We start from the raw sequence: 20331 nt of genomic DNA, 5'->3' as shown, positions 1-20331 counted from the left end.
GTGCATACACTTTAATTCCAGTGCTGTAGAGATAAAGAGAACTGATTGTTGGTGCGTGCCTACCAGAAAGCCTAGACTAATCAGAATATTTCAGTTTCTGGCAAGAGCGTGCCTCAAAAAACACCATGTATAGCTCCTAAGAAACCAAGGCTAGCCTCATGTATTCACAGGCACCCTCACACATGTGTATGCCTATACATTTCACATCCCTGTACAAGCATGCTCTCTCTGCCCCCAAAGACTATACTCATTGAACTTCAAATACATTCTAGATAAGCAATAAAAATAGCACATCGAGATTTATTTGGGTAACATCAAAATATTCTAAGTAAATTGAGTTAAAGTCTAGAATTAATTTACCTACTTATTAGCCTTATTATGTGGCCAGTAAAAATTTCCAAATGGCATGTATAATATTTTTTTGGACAGAACTTCAGGAAAGCACTTATTACCTTCATTTATCCTCATGGGACCCATTAATATCTTCTTCAGCTTACATTTCTTGTGTATGCATCTATTCTTTTGAAGCTAAATTATAAATGTGACTTTGTTTCCTAGTCAGTAACTACAGTAGTCTCTTTTATACAGCAGGGACTTAATAAATATTCATGACCACATAAATGAATAACTGGAATTCCCACAATTGTTTTTGCAGATTGTCATAATGATAAGTTCTGGGAAAAATGTGGGCCTGTCTTAGAAAACATGTTCCCTTCCAGATCTAGTATGTACCTGGAACTCAACTACTCAAAGAGGCCACCTTGGGACTTATTAGACATTTCTCCAAGCAGGGAGACTTCTTTTAACAATGTGGTGTGTCTCTTGAGTTCTCATAGCTTGCTTCTGAATTCTGCAGAGGCGGTATATTACATTGGAGTGTGATTTCCAGGTAACATGCAAAAGAAAAAAACTGAACATAAGGATTGTGGATGGGGCAGAAGGGGAGCACTGTGGCTTAAGCAAGTGGAGTTTTTAAAGCTGAACTTTGATTGTGAGTGTGGCAATGTGAATCTCAGTTGATTATGTGAACTAAGCAGCCTTCAAACACTTCTCTGCAATCCCTGATATTACTTAGAGCTGATTGGCACTCTTAGTCCTAGCCAGACTTGAAGTTATTGTGGCTTACATGGCAGCCTTTCTGGCTACTCCTAGCATGAGGGTGGGAAGGGAGAGGTGGCAGAGGAAGATAGTACCCATTAAATAGAAAGTGCACATTTTCCTGATTCTAGTCATATTAGCAGCGTTTGTAATTCTAAAGTCATAAATCTAAAGGAAATTACTTTTTAATGTCCCCTGGCACAACATTAAGATTTTGCAATTAGATTTTATAGCTTACAGTCATATGTTATGGGTCACAATGCAAAATGAAGAGTCTTCTGCAGGACAGACTCACAAATTTAAGACAGACAGTCTGGGCACTAGCTGTATCAGAGACGGCTGGTGGTTTCAGGCTAATTCTAGCCTAGAATTTCAAGGTCTCACTTTGTATATGTATTCCCACTACTGTTTTCTAACATGTTGGTCATACATTGCTTCTTGTGAGCGTTACTAGCAATTAAAACCAGCGGCCTGCCAAGTTGATCCATATCTTAAGGAAATTGCTTCGAGTGATTTAGTAAAATTGAAAATTACAAACATCTAAAAAATTCTAAGAAGAAAAGGCAAGCCTATTCACAAGATGTTCCATGAAGCATCTTCCTGAGAACTTTGTATTATTCCCTCTTGACAGGTATGTCCGAGTGAACCATGTAGAACTTAGAAGTACCTGGGCTACTAGTTGCCTGAAACACTTCCAATGTTGATGTTTAGCTCCTAAGTTATTTTAAGTATTTGTCATAAGGGTAGAGAGATTATAAAAAATGAAGAGAATCTCAGATTAAGAGTGGTTTCACAAGGTAGTGAACCTTCCCAGCTATTAAGTGAGGAATGGTTGGTCCCCTATGAAATATTTTGTTCTGACTTTCTTCTAGATAGACACATCCATGAGTTTTGAGGGGTTGAAGTCCTTGTGAGTCAATTTTTAGGGGTGATTCTTGTTGTGTAACACTGATTCCTGCTCAAAGGGAACTTGACTTTGGCATATGACATAGGATTTTGTCTAGAAGAGTGAACTATAAGAGAAAGGGTAACATTTAGCCAGCAGGTTACAATAAAGGAAACCAGCACAAACATGCTGTCCTATTCTTGTTATGGGCTTAAAACATTTCACTCCCTTGGTTTTTAATCATAGTCTTAGCCTAGATTATGTTGATAGGGCAAGTTATGTAATGCACTGAATCTGCAAATGAACTTCACAAGAGAAAGAGCCTTGCCAACTTTAAAGGGTACTAACTATCCTTGAGGTAAGATTGCTATTTTATACCTTAGGAAAAGTGAGCAAAAGGCTTTCCAAAATGTTCTGTGTTCCCAACCCTGCAGTCTATTTTCTGGTGTGCCAACAATAGCCATGAGCCAGCTCTTACACTTTCAGCAAAGTGTCTGGTTCCCTTATCGCCCATGTGCTATACTTACACATCAGGAACTTAGGGTTAACTGCATAGATCTGTAGCTACTGAGCTCAACTTATTCAATCCTGTCTTTTTGCAGAACCTTGCACATCTCAATAAAGCAGATCTGTACATGGTGGGCATTTTCATCCTTAATATTGACAAGACATTTGGATTGTAAAACCTGGAGAGTGGACATGGTAAATGCTGTGTGTGTGTGTGTGTGTGTGAGAGAGAGAGAGAGAGTGTGTGTGAGTGTGTGTGAGTGTGTGTGAGTGTGTGCATCATAGCATTAACATAGAGGTCAGAGGACAGCATTGGGTACCAATCTTTGCATTCCACATTGTGTGACAAAAATGTCCCTTGTTGTTTATCACTGAGTAGGCAAGGAAACCTGGCCTCAAATCTTCAGAAGATTCTTTGCCTCTACCTCCTACTTTTCTGTAGGAGTACCGACATTATAAATGTGTGCCTGATGTGTAGGAGTTTCTGTGTGGCTTCTGGGCATCAGAAGAACTCAGGGTGTCAGACTTGCATGAGCCTTCTTCCCAGCTCTGAAAGTGCTCCCCTTCAGATCCTAATTAGCATTCAGATTTTTTTTTTAATATTAACAACAGGAAAAGCAGTGGCTGCGGTGTGCAGGCTGAAGGAGCCCAGCTTCCCGAGGTTGCGATTCACTATTGCCTAGTCTGCAGTTGAAAACCAAGCGGGTATTGATTTTGCTTGACTATGTATCAATAGGACCACAGGTCCTCCTGAAATGAAGAGGTTGCTGTCTTTCCTTTCCCTGCTTTGGAAATGTGCTGCTGCATTTTGATGTCTGTTAGGTTGCATCACAGAGCTGCATGGCTAGTTGAGTTTCTGTGTCATTGGTTTTTGATCTAAGCGTGACTTCTCTCGCCGTGCCTCAATTTTCGAATCTATGATGAAGCAGCAGTGAGAGAAATATGGAGATTCAGAGTCATAGCTTTGCTAACAGGACCTAGAACCAACCGTCCTGCAGAGGGTTTGCATTAGCTAGCTTGCAGCTGGTGGTCCTATTAAACATTCTCTACGCATATCTTCAATGGCAGAGAGTCAGGCAAGTAGCTTCAGGAGACATGCACATAGTAGGTTTAGCTTTATGCTACAACATCTTCATCTCATGTGTGTCGCTTTCTTTCTGTGGCTTAGGGAAGATTCTCCTATTATCCCCTGTCCTCACTGAGCATTCATTGTGATTCTAATCCCAGCCTGAATTTCAAATTTGTATAGATTTTTTTGAAACATTTTCTCTGTCCCCACAATAGACTGAAGAGTGAAAGAGTGAGGGAGGAAATTGGAACTGACACTTGCCAGTCCTTATCCACCCTTATCCATTTTGATAAATCAAGCAAGGTTGGGCTGCTTAGAGTTAGTGCTGCAGGCTGTCGCCCACGCAGCCTGGATTCACTGTCATGTTTGGATCAAGAGCTGCTCCTCAGCACAAAGATCCCCCTTTGTGGCCACATTTTCAGATTTCAAAAGATTCTCAGCTTAGGGCATCATTACCTAGAATGCTTTTTGCTTGTTTGAGATAACTTATTTTTTCCTATTTTTCCCTCATGTGTAATGAAGGGGTACTGACTTGCATATGCCTATTCAGCATGCATTTTAAAGCCCCCCAATTACTTTTGACAAAATTTATTAATTCATGTTGCTAAAAATAGTTTTCTTGAAAGTCTAAGCAACATTTCTTTTAAAAGCAGAAATTGTACACTTTTGGTAAAATATTGACAAAATATCACACCTGAGCTTATGTCACCATGAGGCACACAAATTAACATGACTGACTTTGGTACATAATCATTAGAGGACATGTGCCAGTATTTATATTTGTATTAAGCTTAGGTTTTCCAGGGTGTTCCTCCAGTGTCACAAATGATACAGGAGGTATTCAGTTTGAATTTGTAGATTTTGTGTCACTTCCCTTCCTACAATGGCCTCCTTAGCCATTTTATTCAAGTCCCCTTTTGTCATATAAATCTTCCAGTAGTATCAGAGGAGGAAGGAGTGCTCTGGGCTGTTTCTCTCTCTACTTTCTTCTTTGTCTCTCTTGGCCAACTGCAAAGCTTGTTTTCTACCCACTGCCCAGGCTCTAGAGTCTCCTCTCTTGACCCACATTGACTTAAATTTGCCTAGATACTCTGTTTCTCTTCATTTTATGCATCTTTGATGTCAATATTGATAATGACTTGTTGCTGTCATTGACATTTGTTATCACAAAAGTAAATTGTATAATTTATGATGACTGGATTGCTTAGTCATTCTCATGTTTATTAGATAGGCCTAATTAGATATGTCCTGTGTCTCATAGCACATGCATGTGTATGTAAATGTGTATATTTGTGTATTTACGTGTCCATAGGTATTTTTGTGTACATGTATATATGTATGTTTTTATATGTGTTTTTATGTACACACATATTTCTGATCGCTGATACCATATACATTTCTTCAATTTAAGGTGTGTTTTCAGTTGATCTCTGAGATTCCTCTTATAATGCTATTGAGTTAGCCATACTATCTAGATTATTGTGATAATTACAACTTCAAACTGAGTTGGAAAGCTTTACCTTTTTGTCTGAAATAATTGCTCAAATGTTTGCATTATATATTCCTTATGGATTTTGTCTTAATGCACACGAACCCAATCTTGTTGCTTCTCAAGCATGCCACATGTTGGAGATCATTATCCAATTAGTTGATGTGCTGTTAATAGCAAATTAGCACAACTAAATAAGCTCTAAAGTATTTCTTAAATTGAGAACACTAGATAGAGTTGTATATGTTGGCTGGAAGTGACATAGTTATACAAGAGACATTAAAGGGAAAAGGACTGACTTAGGAAGGGAATAAGGAAATGTAAAGAGAGGAGATTGTGGGGGAATTCAGAGACCTGGTCTTCAGGGGAGGATAGTGCCTTATGACTCTGGCCTGCGGGGAACTCTTAGAGGCTGTGGTTTCTCATGCAGGGAAATAACGGTATATGGTGTACAAAGTTGGGACAGACCAAGAAGGAGAAGAGAGCAATGGACAATCATAATGAAGAAATGGTACTGTTTGGTCAATGTTAAGTGGGTGTTGACTGAAAAGGAGACAGTTTGTTTTTTGGAGGGGCTGGGTGGGCATGAAGAGTACATTTGAATTTCGATTAATGAAATAAAGCACTGACTGATAGATTAATTCATTTTCTTTCTTTCCTCAGCTTCTTGATGTGTCTTGAGGTGTTTTCAGAAGCGCCACTGTTTTGTTGTTGTCTTTGTTGTCCCTCAGACTAGAAAGTCAACCTGAAGTGATTCTCTTCATGTCATTCCTGTTGGGCTTTGATCCTCTTTTAATTGGTGGATGCATGGCAAACAAGCTAGCTGATGGTTTTCTGATATTTGTAATAAGTTTTCATGCATTTACTTGGCTTGTATATCACCAACCAGCAGCAGCAAGGTCAGCCTTGACTTTGTGATTTTTTTTTTCCTCTCTTGTATTTGGAAAAAGAAAATGAGTCCTCAGCTCTGGAGCCTGGAAATTACTGTGGATGAAGTGATACACTCTCTCCAGCCTGCAAGACTCTTTGTGGGTTTCAATCTGAGTGCTGATGCTTTGGAACTTACATATCATGTCAGCTCTTCTGGTCTGGGTGATTATGAAAACATCTCTGCAGTCTGCCTTCTACCTGTCAGCTTTAGTGGGAGATTTTCTCATGGTTGCTAATCTATGATCTGTCAGGAAATCAAGTCATGCCCCCTGAACATTGACTCCTTGGTTTAACCTGAAAATGTTTCTTTAATTTTTCCACCTTGGTCTCACTCTAATGATCAGTCTGAGTAAAGAGACCTTCACACACCTCTTGCATTTCATTTCTCTTTTCATGCCTGCCACCTAAAGTCTTTGGTATTTAGTGTTTTAATATCTAGTGCCTTATTCTCCCTCTCTAAACTTTCCACAGCACCCTCTCTGTCAGTGTCCTGTGTCTATTTTCAGGATCTTTGATTCAGTAAGTTAAGTGCTCATTTGAAAATTTGTAAAAGTTTTCTTGTTACATTTGTTATCAAGTCCAAACTGAATGTGAGTTTCCCTATAGCTTTTGTGTAAGTATGATTTCCAGTCCAGTGTTTCTTAAGCTGCTATTACTTTCTTTTTTCTGGATTCTTCCTGCTTAATTCACTGACTCTTGAATGGACTCACTCATCCTTAGTCTTTAAATTCAGACCTTACTCAATGGGCATCATATGACAGACAGGCAGAAAAGGGGGAGGGGGAGGGAGGGAGAGAGAGATTGAGAGAGAGAGAGAGAGAGAGAGAGAGAGAGAGAGAGAGGAACCATGGTCATTATGTTGGAGAGGTGTGGGTAGGTAGATGAAGTAAGGCTAGAGGGAAAACATGGTCTTTATGTTAGAATAAACATGGTTAGATGGTGGGCTGGAAAGATGGCTCAGCAGTTAAGAGCACTGGATGCTCTTTCATAGGACTTGGGTTCAATTTCCAACACCTACACAGAGACTCACAACTGCCAGTAACTCCAGTTCCAGGCAACCCAGCCTCCTCATACAACATACATGAAAGTAAAATACCAATGCATATAAAATAAAAAGTAAATAAAAATCATTAAAACAAAACCAAATGTATTTTTTTAAAATGTGGTCTCTTTATTGGAGAAAGCATCACTACATGAGATCAGGACAGTGAAATACTGTGGTCTCCATATTTCTCCCATGCCTGTTCCTCCATGACATCTGCCCTATGATTCTGGATGACTCATTCCTTCCATTGGGCCCAGTAGCCTCTTCATTCTGTAGTTGTAAAATTCCTACAGCCCTATAAACACTTATAAACTATATTTATGTTTATAGAGATATTAACACTATTGCCCTAAGCGCATTATAAGTTCTTAGAAGGATCATTTGCTAATAAAGTTTTATAGTACTGCTATCTTGTATTTACATAGTTTTAAATGAATAGTTGTTTTAATCAATTTGTGGTAAACATGGAAAAATGTGTGCAAAATACCAAAAAGAAACCAGGGTAGCATTTACATTAAATTTTCAAAAACAAGATTTCTATAATCTTAGACCAAAATACCTTTCAATCAATATCAATTTCCCAGTAATTGATAATGAAGATATTTTGCTATCCACCCCCAAGGCTACCTCTGCTTCATGTGTTACGTGACAAATTTTCCATAGTAGATCTGTTTTTATCTTCAGTGTCTGTTGAAATATGTTATTGCCTTTCTTTCAACTGATAATGCATTGGTTTGACAGTTGGCATATGCCCATTTAGTCAGTATGATATTATTCAAACACTAAATCAAAGAAAACGAGCATCTGATTATATGGTTGGTTGCCAAGGAAGAGGAGAAGGTATCCTGAAACTGGCAAGCAATGCACTGCATGCTTCCTCAGTGCCAGGAAAGAGGCATGGTTCAAAGGAGTCGTATATTGCTCTTAGAGATCTCATTTTATCACAATGAGACCCTGTGCCCAGACAAAAATGGGCAACTCCCTTTTTCCTCAGGGCTTTCTCTTCTCTACTTGATCTTCTCTGGAAAGCCCAATCACCATGTCCTCTACATGAGGAATGTCACATAGTGACATTTAGTGAAGTCACAGTGAATCTCCCTTTCTCCAACCTCTGTGCCACTGTGCCTGGGCAACCTGAGAGGAAGCCAGACTCAGAATCATAAGATGCTAGGCTGAAGGCCTTCTAAGACGAGTTAACGGTGCTTGTTTAAAAAAGTGCCTGTATCTTTAGAGTGGCTGTTTCCTGATTTCCCTTAGAAATAATGCAAATGAGTGCTAGGAGTAACTGCAAATTTCTCATCTATAAAGGACCAAATGAGTTTAACAATTCTAATGGCAGGGCCAAAATAGAAATCGAAACGACCCAGTATGGAAATACTTATTTGGAAAGGCAATGATACCCATGCTTTGCCCTTGATTCTAAGCCCTATGGGGTTAGGGAGTATGTAAGCCTCAGCCCTGGAGTCTCACAAGAAATGGTTATTCCCATTCTGGATGGGTCCTGTGAATGCTCATCTGCAACCAAAGGAAATCACACATCTGGCTTGTAAATCACAGCCAAGCCTTGCTGTCTGCATTGTTCTTTATTGGGTGGCCGCCCTCTGTGTTTTTCAGGTTAATGTATGAATTATGTGATGTCCTGACAAAAGGCTCAAGGGGCCTCTCATGATGGCACCAGGGAACCACCAAGTCTCCATCTCTCTGTCTGCTTCCGGACCTGGCCTCTCTGCCATCCTGGAGGCAGGTCATACTTTAGGTTTTGTTTCATTTTTTTGTTTTTACCTTTTTTTATTTGTTTCTTTTTTGTTTCATGTTTAGAAATTGGCCCCTGGTTACGGGAGTTCAGAGCCGAGAATGCTGTGGATTTCTCAAGGTTAACATTTGACCCAGGACAGAAAGAACTTGTCGTAGGAGCGAGGTGAGAGATGCTGTTTTCCCTCCACAGGCATTTTCTGATTTCACTGTACATCAATGCGGATACCTGGGTTTCTTGGCTGAAGTCAATGTGTACTGAATAATGTAATTTTATCTAAGAATGTACTGCTATATACATGTCATGGGGTCCATCCTCAGAGAGGGAACACATGTGCGCCTCACTGCAAGCCTGGGCCAGCACCCCCTCCCCCGAGCTCCAGCAACTCTTTAGATCTGAATTCATGAAAGAAGTTAGCCCAGAATTTCAGAAGAGATTTCTAGCAGGGTTCTGCTCTTTAAAGGAGGTAAAGTTACTTTAGACATGAGAAAAGGGAGTAAATAAATATTCAGAGCCATGGACCCTGTGGGAGATAGGCCTCAGTTTCCAACCCAGGCAGTCTGATCCAGTGAAACATCTTCTTGACCTATCTGCATGTTTATCCAGAAAGTTCTAGAGACCACAGCCAGCCCTCCATGTGCTTCTGAATACCCTCCATTGTCATTTTGGGGACATTGAATTGCCCATTGCCAGGAAGCTGAGAAATCGAGGGTAATTCTTCATGATTCTGCTCACCCTGAGGAGAGACAGCAGGTTTCTTTGTGGAGTTGGTATCTGTGTACATCTGGAAACAGGAGCCCAACCCACACATTTAGAGTTGTCTCCCTCATCCTCTCTGATATCTCCTCTGAACATGTGTGTAATTCCTACACTCAGAAACCTGCTATATATATATATATATATATATATATATATATATATATATATATATATATATATATATATATATATATATGAATTCCTCCGGAACCAGAGGAAGGCACCTGGAGCAACCGGTTGTTTGCCTCTCTGTCATATGAAATGCTTTTCTACATTGTAAGATAGCAATTTTAGATCGAGAGTTTGTAAAATTCCTATATAGACCTGAGTGAAGCTCAATTTAAATTATGTTCTGGGTCTTCTAGTTAAACATAGTATGTCTCCTAGAATCATCTTCTTTCAGATCCTATTCCAGAGCATTGGGGAAGATGTGAGGGGTCGTGGGCTCTATACACCATTGCTCCCCTGTAGGTTCTGAGGAGCCCTAATATATGCTCCAATGTTTAGTTATGTAACCAAATTGTCAGAGAATGGGTAGAAGGTGGCCTGCAGTCACAGTGCTGGCTAGGTGGCAACTTGGATGAAAGTGTGGGTGTGAGCCAGCCAGATTGATTCCTGGTGCCTTTTTCCTCACTCTCCCATCGATAGGACAACAGAGTTCCTGATATTAATCTCAGCCTACTCTTTAACTGAGAGTGTGGGCTGTGTATTTGCAAGGGTTTTAGGTTGGCCTCTTGGCGTCTAGATTTTTCTTTTCCTTTTGAAACTACAGTTAACAAAATTGTCTTTTATATAATGACTGCTCTTGGGAGCACCATTGGATAAAAGTTGAGTGTCTGGTTTGACTGCCAGCATCTGCCTTGATGTCTCAATGCCCTTCATAATTTCCCAAATGGTCTAGGCCTATGGAATTATTTAAACTTCCCCGAGCTATTAAGTGTATTCTCTTGGCTCTGGGATTAGGTTTGACTTTTTCCAGAATACTGGCTACTGCTCAGTCAGCCCATGCCAAATTTTCTTTCTGTGGATATCTTTTTCTTAGAGTAGGTCCTGACCCAATATCCTCTACTGGTTTTGAACCTCCATATTGCCTACTTTACATAGTTCCCTTAGTACCCAAGGCTCGATTGTTAACACTGCAGTGTTAAGGGTATTGTATTATTTCTTTACACGTTTCACCCTCTCCCTAGATAACAGATGTGTCAAGCCATCTTTGTTTGGTTGGTTTCCTACAGTGTAGCACATTTCCTTCCTCCTTGTAGAAACCCAAAGACTCAGTGACAAGCTTAACACTAAGATTTGACTTGTAACATTGCGTATGTCTGAGAAAATTTTGAGAAAACAGATTTAGAATGACCTCAGCTTATTCCACATAGTTACATTTGGAACAAACATGAAAAGGTAATGGGTTATATATCTCAAGGCTTACCCAAGTCTCAACTGTAACCCAAGCAGAAGAGGCCCTTTCCTCAAAAGCAGGTACAAATATGTCTCAAACAGTGTTGATCTTATATCCCTCAGTTATCTTTCAAACCATTTTTAAAGGCTTTCTATTAGCTTGACTCAAGAGTCTCCACCATCTACTGGAAAATTTGGCATTTGGTCAAGATACCAGCTTCTCTTAAGTGATGTAAGAGGATACAGAGTAAACCATAGATTGTTACAAGCTTCTGTGCCTGCTCTGGATGCAGTAGTAACTAGGGATGGTTCTCAATGGAAAACTATCCTTGGTCATCTTCACCTGAGCAGCTCTGCTGTTCTCCCTAGCATTGTTTTCGGTGACCAGTAGCCGAGTCACCCTGGTGGGCAATGTGGTGTGGTTTCTAGAATAAAGACGACTCAATAAGGTATGCTCAGTGACACCTGAATTTCAGGTAATCAAAACATGATATTTTATAGTAAGTATGCTTCGGGGGTCTGGAGACCCTAGGAAGAAGTCTGTAATTTACAACAATGTTTAATACATTGTAGCTACTTGATAACTGAGAAAGAGAGGGCTAAGCTGGACTTCCCAAGCTCTGTGACCCAAAGCCGGCTTCTGAGCCTAGTTTTCTTATCTTTAAAGTTAGTATGATTATTATCACCCCTTCCAGCTATTGTAAGGATTAATGAAATAGTCCATTGCAGACTCTAGCTACATTAACAAGCTCCCAGCAAACCTGCAATGTGACGAAACCACGCACTTTCCAGATGAGTCCACATTCATACACATCAGCATTTCAGGCAGATAACCCCAAAGGAAGAAGGGAGAAATTTCATAGAGGAAATTTGGTGGAATTAGGCTCAAAATGTTTGAGAGGGAGTCTGACCACTTATTAAACTTTAAAAATAGCCTAGCCCTCAGGTTCTTATTTGGGAAGGAATGACCTAGCAAGACACATTTGTATAGCATGTGTTTTTCAGAAACCAGGAATGGTTTAAAAATATGAGCTTACAGGATTTTCCACATTTCCTTCTAGGGAAGATGTTGCTTTCCTTTATACCATTGATGCTCTATGTCACCAAGATTTGAGTCAAAGATCCTTAGCACTCTTTGATAAAATGAGCTCATTGTGCTGAAGAAGGAAAAATAAGTCCTCAGGCATACTGTGCTTGTGTATAACTAGAAGGGATATGAATAGGAATCCATGCAATTTCCAGAAGGATTCATTCACTAACGATTTCCAAGGTGTACATTGACTTTCACATGTATTTAAGTGCATTGGTCTTGCGCACACCTGACTCGCCAGCAAGAACGACGCTGCAACAGGATCCTTCTGCACACGTTTATTGGGAGAGCATTGACTGCGTAGGCGAAAGACCCCCAAGTCCAGAACTGGTGCTGCTTATATAGGCCTAGGAGAGGCGTGTCTCACACCCGGATTGGTTATGCATGGGTTATGCTTACCACCTCACTTGCATGTCTACATCTGATTGGTTAAAACCTCATCTTGGCAAAAAAAAAAAAAAAAAAAAAAAAAAAAAACTTTACTGCCTATGTATGCGTGGTGGCCAGCAGTAGCCAACGCCACCCTGCAATGGCACATGTGGCTTCCCACACATTGGTGTTCAAATCCTGCTTTAATCTTGCTTCTTTACAACTTAATACTGTTCACCTTTGCATCTCTCATACTTGGCCATCTTCCCTTGGAGGAAATGTGGAAACTGCTGCAAGACGTTAGGGCAGCAGCACTTGCAAAGACAGCCACAATTCACCTTTCCAGTATTTGCTTCTGGTATTTTACTTCCTTGTGTTTCTTTTCTTAGTATAATGTGTGTCTTGTGTATGTATATTTCTTGTCACAAAACCTACCAAAATCAATTTCATGGAATGAAAGAAGAAAGGAAAATCAATCAAAAGAATGTGCAATCACTTGTGGTGTTTGTGTGGATAATTGTAAAAGGAATGGCAGTAATAATACTACACAAGCTAAAAGACTCAGTTTTGCTGTAGATACAAATGTAGCAACAGATGTAAAGAGAGGGTGATAACATTTATATTTTGCAAATGAGTTCTTCTTGTGCCTTGGATTCAGTCTTAGGGGTGACAAGCAATAATCTCAAGACACAGTCATCTGTGCGACACGTTGAATTTGAATGGTGATTATGTATGATACTTGACATGATGTACACAGTGTGGTGTGTAGTACTGGTCACTTTCTAGTTAGCTACATTTAATACTACAAAATGCTGAGCACTTGTCATGAGAGAATCCATCATGAAAACTTCTATAGGGCCTTCGCCATTGAACAGTGAAGACATCGAAGGTTTCCTTTGGGGCTATTTGGACACTTCTTCAAGATGGCTCTCAAAATGAAAGCATCATTTCATCTGTATCTTTTTAAAGATGTTTTTACTTTAAATTCTATTTGTTTCATATGCTATTGATTATTTACTTTCCATATTTAACATCCCAGACTTTTATTCTTCTTCTACAGTCTTCATTGTAATGTAGACATACCCAGTGAGGGGTACATTTTTACCTGCTGTGTTTTAGTCAGAATGGACCAAGATAGTGCTCACAAACCAAGCCTCATCCATAGTCCAGCTGACTCAACCACTTGTTATGTATAGTGCTGAAATTGAAACCCAGAAGTCAGTGTATCAGATAATAACGTCGACTGATATCAAATTTAGTGACTTATTTTTCTAGAAATATTTGGGTTTTATTCTACCAGAATTCTATCAGGAAACAATAATACTATGACCACACCAGGTAGACAGATGCTGGGTCTAGATAAGTCTCCTAATACACATGATTTGATGAGAAAACAACCAATAGTGCCACACCTTACACGCCTGCCTTCAGTGTGGATCAGTGCATAGCATCGTACCTTGTACACTGACCTGGTGTCAGGGCCACTTTATAGATACCTATTCTGCACACTTGATCATTACAACTCACACTTGACAGAAACACGGAGAAGTCTTTTTATCAGTACACCTTTTTAATCAGTACATATTCTTCTAGATAGCTGATGATATCTCTATTCCTGCATAGGAAAGAGTATAGATTACCAATCAGCCTTGCCTTTTGCTTTGTTCTGATTTTTTAACAGGAAAAAAAAAAGTCAAAGTCATTAATTCAGCTGAAAACCTGAGTGCTCCTAAGGAAAAGGTTAATTTTCTTTAGAAATCATGGGGATTGGTTGAATAATTTCGGTGTATTTTTAACCATTTGTTTCCCTCATGTTCAAAACTGAGAATTAAAACTGAAGGAAATAGTCACACACTTTCCCTCTGGCCGAATTTGCTTTATGTATCCAGAACTGCTAAAAATCTTAGACACCTTAAAATTCTGTGTTTACAGAGGACTTTCACTGATTCATGTTCTGTATCACAGACCACCAACAGTTTAGCTTTTTAATGTGCATGTCTGGGAGATGAAAAAGGACATATTCATAAATTGTTCTTTTAAGCAAGAAAACAATCTATAGAGTTGGTTAAACTGAGTCTTCCTAGACCATGGTTACCTAACAGTTTCTAGCAGGGAGAGCAGGTTCTCTTGATGGTTTGTCTTAAGCTGATTCTAGCTTTTCCCATGAGAACCCAGGGCACTGGAGTTTTGTGTCCCTAATAACCTCCCAATGAATTATTTTAAGTGAGTATATGTTCTCATAAGACTATGCCAACTAACAAGGCAGGCTTCTGTTTAATTAAAATCAGGGTTGTTTTTTTTTTTTTTTGTTAGTTTTGTTTTGTTTTGCTTTGTTGTTGTTTTTTTGTTTGTTTCCCCTCCTCACAAAACAAACCTTCTACTACTATGTCTAACGAAGGCGCATCAGGGAGAGAGGCTATTTTAGATTCAGGTAAAGTTCAGTTTTCTAAAATTATCTAATACCAGTCTCTGTGGTTTTTTGTTTGTTTGGGTTTTTTTTGTTTGTGTGTTTGCTTTGTTTTTTTTTTTTTTGTTTTTTTTTTTTTCAAGATAGCTGCAATCTTTGTGTTTGCTTTAAAACTTTACTGGAGATTTAACTTGCTGGAAGTATTTTACCATTAAAACCAAACATAGAAATGCTTATAGGATCAACAGTTCAGTTTCCAACAGACATGTCTCTTCCTGATTTTGGAGGATGTATTTTAGTTGAGCTTATGAAATTAGAGGTAATACATGCCAGGGGAATGAAATCAATGATTGGGAGTGAATCCAAGGAACAGTGGCCTTGCCGTTCAAAGCAACCTAAGAGGATGTCCATAAGGATGCTGTGTTCTCATTAATTATGACTTACGAGGTTGAGATGAAGGAGGGATGCTGTTGCTCCTTCCTTCTCCTTTCTGTTATCTGACCTCCCCTGAACCTTTACTGTGAGACTTAATTACATTTTCTTTTCCTTTCTTTTCTTCCTTGGGGCTGGTATTACTTATACTGGTGATTAACATTCTTTGCTTCACTAGCATGGCTTAAGGTGAGCCATCATTTAATTTTTAGGTTAAAACAACAGTGGATCTATCTCCCTCAGCTGCCTGCAAGTGCTTCAGTGAGCTAAAGTCTGAAGTCTTGTATCTGGGCCATATTAGTGAGATGTAGTCATCCAAATGATAGCTTATGTAGACTTGTCTGGAGAGTGTGGCCTCTTGGAATGTGACCAATTCTCTTAGTCTTTGGTTACACTTTTCTGCTGGTTTTTAAAGACCATATATTTAGTCAAAATTAATTTATATTTGTACTGGACAGGCTAGTTGAGGATTTAATACTCAGGGGTAAGGAGCTTGAGATAAGTGGAATAATTAATTCCTTGTACTAGGGGCCTAACTCTGGCTTCTTGAGTCAACTCTTACTACACAGGCACTGCCTCTTTATTGCAGGTTGTGGTTGTGACTAAGTTTTGTGGATGTGATATACTTGGAATGCCAGGAGAGTTCTGGGTGGGGCTCATAAAAATGTATTAGCTAGGTACTTTATTTTTAGGACCCTTAATTTACCTAGTATTTGCCAGGTGAATTACTAGTAGCTATAGTATGCTGTGAAGTATCTTAGGTGTCAGGGAACTGAAGCATGTTCAGCTCCAAGTACAAGAGTTGGTTGACAGGGGCCTTTGAGTTGGTTTTCGGTCTTTTACAAATAAAGTTTTATTGAGACACAGCCATGTCTTTCCATTTACACATTGACTATAGAGAGTTTGGAGCTATAACTGCAAAGTTGAATATATATATACATATATATGTGTGTGTATATATATATATATACATATATATATATCATAAGCCACAAAGATAAAATATTAATATTTTCTACTCTGGTTTATAGAAACTTCCTGACTTTGGGATTAGCGAGAATGATAGGTCAATTAGTAATAATTACTTTGTTAACAGCTTCACTAACCCTAAGGACAATAACAATGAAGAGATTTGATGGGACTTGGGGCAAGGAAGGCTTCACTGAGAAGGGTCCCATCCAGGTGAGACTTGGACATGCTTTGAACACCAGTAGACAGTTCTCACAGGAAAACTACAGGACTTTTGATTCTGGGAAAGATTGACTTGGAATGCAAGTACCCATAGGTGACTCACAATGGGAAGTGTCTATGGGTGGGGACCATGGATCAAAGGCAGAGCTGGGAATTAGTTTTTTAATATAGAGTTTGGCAAACTCACTCAGGCCAAGAGCTCTTACCTGGTCCTTGTAGACAGTGGAAGACCTTCCAGACTCACTGTTTAGTTTATTCAGATCATTTTCTGTGTGGCAACAAAGAGCCCCTTCTGACAGCAGAGAGATGTCCAGATTCCCAGACCTGTGGGTTCACATGCTCATACATGCCTAAGGAGATGCTGCTGCAGCAGAGTGTGCACGCTGTGCCAGGGTTAGGAAAGATCCTGGTGGGGGCTGTGATCAGGTCAGAAAGAACTTGAAGTTAGGTCTTCAGAATGTAGACAGAAGAGGAAACAGGTAGAAACATTTTTCAGAATTGGGCTTGACAATGATTGATGACAAAACGGGTGCTGAGGATCAGGGTCCAAGGAGACTTCAGTGGGACTCAGTAGGAAGGCACATGTAGGCAAATGAGCAATGAATCTTCTGTTATTTAAAGCTGTATGAGGACTAAAGCTCATGTTTCAATAACTGAACAGAGCCCAGAGAAATTATTTTAGATGTAAATAATTAAAGTGACAACTACTCCTAGGAAATCATAGGCTAAAAGAGACAGAAATACTCAGTTGGAATTGTTTTGAGCCATTGAGTTTCTCTGTTGACTAGAAAATGGGAAATAACAAGCCACATACATATCAGATGCATGAAAGTAGAAGTCAGCAGTGCCTTTAGTGTATTCTGTCAGCATGGGGTCATCCAACCCTGAGAGATCTGCAAGCCATATTTAATGCATAAGGAGGTTTAAATGATTAAAGTGACTGTTAGCTGCATTGACTTGTAACTCTTGATCAATATATTTTCCCCAGAAAAAGCTTTCTCTGGATTTTTCTCTCAACCTGTGAAATTTGCTAATAATATTGGATTCCTTCATGGAAGCATCGAAATCTGCCTTCATCACTTCTTTCTTGCTAAACGAGAAGGTGCCCCTCTATTTCTGAAGCCTTTTATTGTTATTTTAAAAACATTCTTATGGGTTTGCTTCACTTTGTTCTGATTCTTTTCACTGTTGTTGTTGCTGTTTTGATTTTGGAACAGGATTGCTTTGTGCCCCAGGTTGGCCTCATACTCACATGGCCATCCTGTCTTGTGCTTCTGTGTGCTAGGATTCCATGTGTGCACCACAATATCTGACAAGATCTAATTGTTTCCTTTTGCCTTGTCATGCCATTGGGATTGGAGGTCTTACACATGCTGGGAAGTGGTCAAACACTGAGTTGTCTTTACATCTTCTGATTCCATTTGCAGTTGAAGGGATTGAGCCTAGTGCCTTGTTTACATGGCAAACAAGTGCCTTACCACCGAGCCTTGTCTGCTTATGCCTTAAAAACGCATCATTTAAATGTGTCAATGTGTGACGGGCATGGTTTGGCATAAGTTTTATTTTTGAAACTTATTTCTAGTATGTGACACTTTTAAGGGTTAAATTGAAATACCCTTTTGTAAATAGAAAATTAAATGATCCAACATGTTGCATGAGTACTAGACATAGAGATCAGAAAATAAATAGATAAAATCAGAACCACTTACATTTTTTTCTGGTAACAATAATGTATTTACTATGTACTTTAAAATATTTTCTTTAAAATAAAAAATATTTTATTGTTATGGAGGAGTATAGGTTTGTTCACAAGTACAGTGCCCATAGGCACAGAAGAGGCTGACAGATCCCAGAGAACTAGCAATGCAGGAAGTTGTGAATCTCTTGTCATAGGTAACTGGTCCCTGAAAGAAAAGTCTGAGGCTAACACTGAGTCATCTCTCTATCTCCCCCCCCCCATGAATAGAGTTTATAAAGATGTTTAGAAATAATCAAGACTGATTTTACTTGTTATCATATCTAAAATATATATTATCAAAACCTCCCAGAATTAAAAATCTACAACATAAATACTATCAGTTACAAAATGCTGTCATTGTATTTGAACCATATGTCCCTGAGCTTCCACTTCTATCAGAGGAGCTCGTGTACTTCGCTCCACCACAAATCTCACGTGTACCAGACTCATGAAAGTAGAAGTCGGTGTTGCCCTTGGTCAGTCAGCATGGAGTCATCTATGCTGGTTGCTAGTAGGTGGCTCATGTTCGGGTGCATGGCAGCATCCCTATGCACATAGACAGCAGGGAGGGTTCTATTCAGGGTTGTTATTGACAGCACATAAACAAAGGGCCCTGAGCAGGGAGAAAGCTAGGGTGAGGAGCACTAAGCAGGGCTGGAGGGAGGAAGTGGTGGATGGATATGATCAATATATATTGTATAAGTGCATGGAATTACCCAAGGATGAAAACATATTACTTAAAATATACATGTACTTTAAGTTTGGCTTGTTAAACATGTGTGAAAAAGCACAGGGAAGAAATGTCTTCTAGAATAATTCTGAGCAAACGCACAAAAAAGATACAGGTGCTTTAGAATTAACTCACAGTCAGTAAACACAGAGTTAGAAAAAGCCATTTTAAACAGGTTGAAGAGCTGTCATTAAGATCCCTACACATTACTTATGTTTGTTAAAATGGTTAATCTTTTAAGGATTTCATCTTAATTTTTTTATGGAGCATTTTTACGTTTTGTATTGTATATCTACCATCTTTCCAGCTGATTCACATATTTAAATTTTCAAATCTATTAATATAACTGAAAACCTGGTTATCTTGTCAAATGCCCTTGTGTCAAACAGTGTGCTGGTGGGATCCCAACAGCCGTCCTGAAGGAAATGTGCTGTTGCCAAAGCTGAGCAAATGATCTAGATTTGGATACAGGCCATGCAGTTTTCAGTTAGTGGAACCTTCTCAGACTTACTTGTATTGTGACAATTTATATGAAATATATTTTGTCTTCAAATTGTTCAAGGACTAACATCAGACTAAGTTTTTGTTAAATCGCAAGAGTTTCTTGTCTCCATTGTTAGCATGTTTTCTACGAATATGCTTGCATCTTGGTCCCCACTTCTCTCAGGGACATGCCCATGCCTTTTTCCCTTAAACAATGCCTTCTCAGTTACAAGCACACCTCTGCACTAACACATTAAATAACAACGTAGTCTTTTTTTTCTTTGCTTTTATAGTCATATCCATCAGAGGCCAATTGAGTTATTCTAAAAGAATGTCATCTTAAAACACCTATGTCTTTCATAATTAATGGAGGTCACAGTAACATTTTATGGCGTCTCTAGATGAGATGAGCTTTTCAGTTAATATGCTTTTGATGGTTCAACCTTTTCTTTAACACCCTCTGAATTGCAGTACTTTCCATGATGACAACAGGGCATTCAACTTCATCTGGTAAGGATTGCACTGTTCCCTCAGAGACTGTATTGTTGCGTTTTGTGATTTGTTGCTAATATGCCACTGGGGGATGAGATGTGACACAGTGATGGGTCTTCAGTCCTAAAGTCAATAAGACATAAACTCCGATACAGAGAAAACACATTTGGCCATCTAGAGGGGGAAAGGATAAACAGGCTTTAGCATTGTCATTTGGCTTCTGCCAAAGGCAATGGCTTTGTGATTTGAATTAGTCATCTGCATCTGTGGACTACTCCAATCACATTACTCATAAAAGTGATCTGTCTTATTGCATTTGAATGTGTAATGTCTAATTTAGACCCTGGGAACAAATGTCTAAATTTACTCCAGAAATACTAAGGAGAAACAAATCCATATTTTTATCTAGTATAGCCATAAAACCAAACCAAGTTTACCCCTCAGCAAACTGCTACTTCTTATTTC

At 39.2% G+C, this 20331-nt stretch overlaps 1 protein-coding gene across 4 annotated transcripts in view; it reads left to right on the top strand.

Moving 5' to 3' along the window:
* Sema5a (semaphorin 5A) overlaps positions 1-20331 on the top strand; it is a 460555-nt gene that overhangs the window by 197004 nt on the left and 243220 nt on the right. For all 4 annotated transcript variants that reach the window (XM_021182965.3, XM_085832019.1, XM_029469705.2 and 1 more), the window contains one exon: positions 8843-8942. In XM_021182965.3, coding sequence (XP_021038624.1) covers positions 8843-8942 — 100 coding nt within the window. The remainder of the gene's footprint in view (positions 1-8842; positions 8943-20331) is intronic.

The sequence above is a fragment of the Mus caroli genome, unplaced genomic scaffold (genome assembly GCF_978045245.1).
Source record: "Mus caroli unplaced genomic scaffold, Mus_caroli_1 scaffold_16, whole genome shotgun sequence".
Lineage (NCBI taxonomy): Eukaryota > Metazoa > Chordata > Mammalia > Rodentia > Muridae > Mus > Mus caroli.
Note: the sequence above shows the minus strand (reverse complement) of the source record. Positions and strands in the feature narration are given on the sequence as shown.